At 37.3% G+C, this 1,806-nt stretch overlaps 1 protein-coding gene across 2 annotated transcripts in view; it reads left to right on the top strand.

Moving 5' to 3' along the window:
- The window catches only part of LOC116670727 (breast cancer type 1 susceptibility protein homolog), a 22,272-nt gene that overhangs the window by 20,077 nt on the left and 389 nt on the right, over positions 1 to 1,806 (top strand). For both annotated transcript variants that reach the window (XM_032501343.1, XM_032501342.1), the window contains exon 20: positions 140 to 203. In XM_032501343.1, the coding sequence (XP_032357234.1) occupies positions 140 to 203 (64 nt within the window). The remainder of the gene's footprint in view (positions 1 to 139; positions 204 to 1,806) is intronic.

Below are 1,806 nucleotides of genomic sequence, written 5' to 3'. Positions count from 1 at the left end.
TATATATATATATATATATATATGTGTGTATGTATGTATGTATGTATGTGTGTGTATGTATGTATGTATGTGTATACATAATATACAAATTATTGCTAATTTGTAATTCTAAATTACTTTCTTTCTTTTTTTTAAGCAGAAGTCCCATCAGTTGGTGATTGTACAGCCTGGATCAGAGTCTTCATCGTCGTCCACATACAGCAGTGAGTTTAAAATTAAGTTTTACACCTGCTGCTTTTATAACTGACCGCAGCTGATTACACACAGTAATTCCTGCAAGGATTCACCTGGGGGGTTTAGGCTGGGACAACCAGGGACACCTGACTATGGGGAGTCTGACAGGAATGGGTAATATGCCAAAACATATGAATATTATGATATATAAAGAGATTTAATAGGCTTTCATGAAATCTTAATTAATCTCATCTGTGAGGCTGAATTAGCCAGCATGCTGCTTGCTTAAGTTAAGCAAGTTTGCAGAAAAACAAAGACAAAACATGCAAAGACACTTAAAAAAATGTGATAACAAGTGGTGAAGTATCCTTTTTTAAAAGAATAATAGTAAAGAACTATTTGAGACAAAAGTAGAGGGGCTGTCACAAAGAATTTTGTTTTCCTGTAATTGGACATTTGAAACGGCATCAACACCTTCCAAGGAAACCAAGGAAATGCAGTTTTTATTTATTATTTTAAGGCATCTAAGAAGATTTATTGACGACTTTCTGCTTGACCTAACTTGAGTGTTCATGTGTCCTTTTTAGAGACAGAAGAGATGGTAAGAAAATAAGCTAGCTCCAGATTGTTCTCTTAACAAGTTTGTGGTTTTTCCTGACATGAAACATTTAATAAAAGATTTGAGATGATATTGTAAATGTGACAATAAAAAAATAATACCTTCAGAAAGTAGCAGGCTTTTAACAGCAGCTAGCTAGCTAGCCACTGCCAGGCTGTCTTCATTAGCTTGTAAATGCTCTTCTCTCGTAGAGAAGAGACTTTATCATGTTTTACTGTGATGTTTTTTTTTTTTTACTATTGAATGTTAATTATCCTAGTCGGACACTAACAGCCACCTGCAACGACATCTTCTGAATTGTTTGACAACATTTGAGATGCATGAAGCTAATCAGAGGTGTAGCTCTAGGCTAGCATTCAAATTATTTATTTTTCTAGACTGATCTAGCTCACTAAAATATAGAAATTCTTTACCTATTATCCACATTATAAATACATATTTTATTTTCTGGTGTGTATTAAAAAAAATCCTATGATTATGCTGTGGCCATTCTCAAAGTATCTTCCAATTAGCCACAAGGTTTATCACAATGTAGTCCTCTTATTTGGAAAGGAGTGTTAAGGGCAGGTACTGTAATAGCTAAAGTACACATACATTTACTGTACTGGTAACTGGTTCAAGTATTGTTAAGGTCAGATTTCTTATCTGAATACGCTGTAGTGAATGGACAGTCCCCACAAGCATAGACATTCTGACTTGTGTGCGTGCCTGTGCACCTGTCCCTCCATTAGTATAAGGATTTGAATGTGTTTGTGGCCGTGTAGGGACTAGTTTGAGAGTGACAGAACGGTGAAATGGCAGACACTGCCAGCCAAAATGAGACAGGTTACCAACAAGAGCAAGGGGAGTGACTTGCCAGAAAAGGTAGTGTGAAGGAAGTTAGACAGCAGAGAAACGGCCAAGAGTAAACGTCAGACTGGAGCTGGGGGAAATGTCAAAACAAGTTGGCAAGTTGAGAGAGAGAGAGAGGCTGCCTTTGCGCGAGGAGAGCTGACAGTCGTTCCCCCCCCCCC

Source organism: Etheostoma spectabile, chromosome 21 (genome assembly GCF_008692095.1).
Source record: "Etheostoma spectabile isolate EspeVRDwgs_2016 chromosome 21, UIUC_Espe_1.0, whole genome shotgun sequence".
Taxonomy (NCBI): Eukaryota; Metazoa; Chordata; class Actinopteri; order Perciformes; family Percidae; genus Etheostoma; species Etheostoma spectabile.
This window is presented reverse-complemented; position numbering and strand designations above follow the sequence as displayed.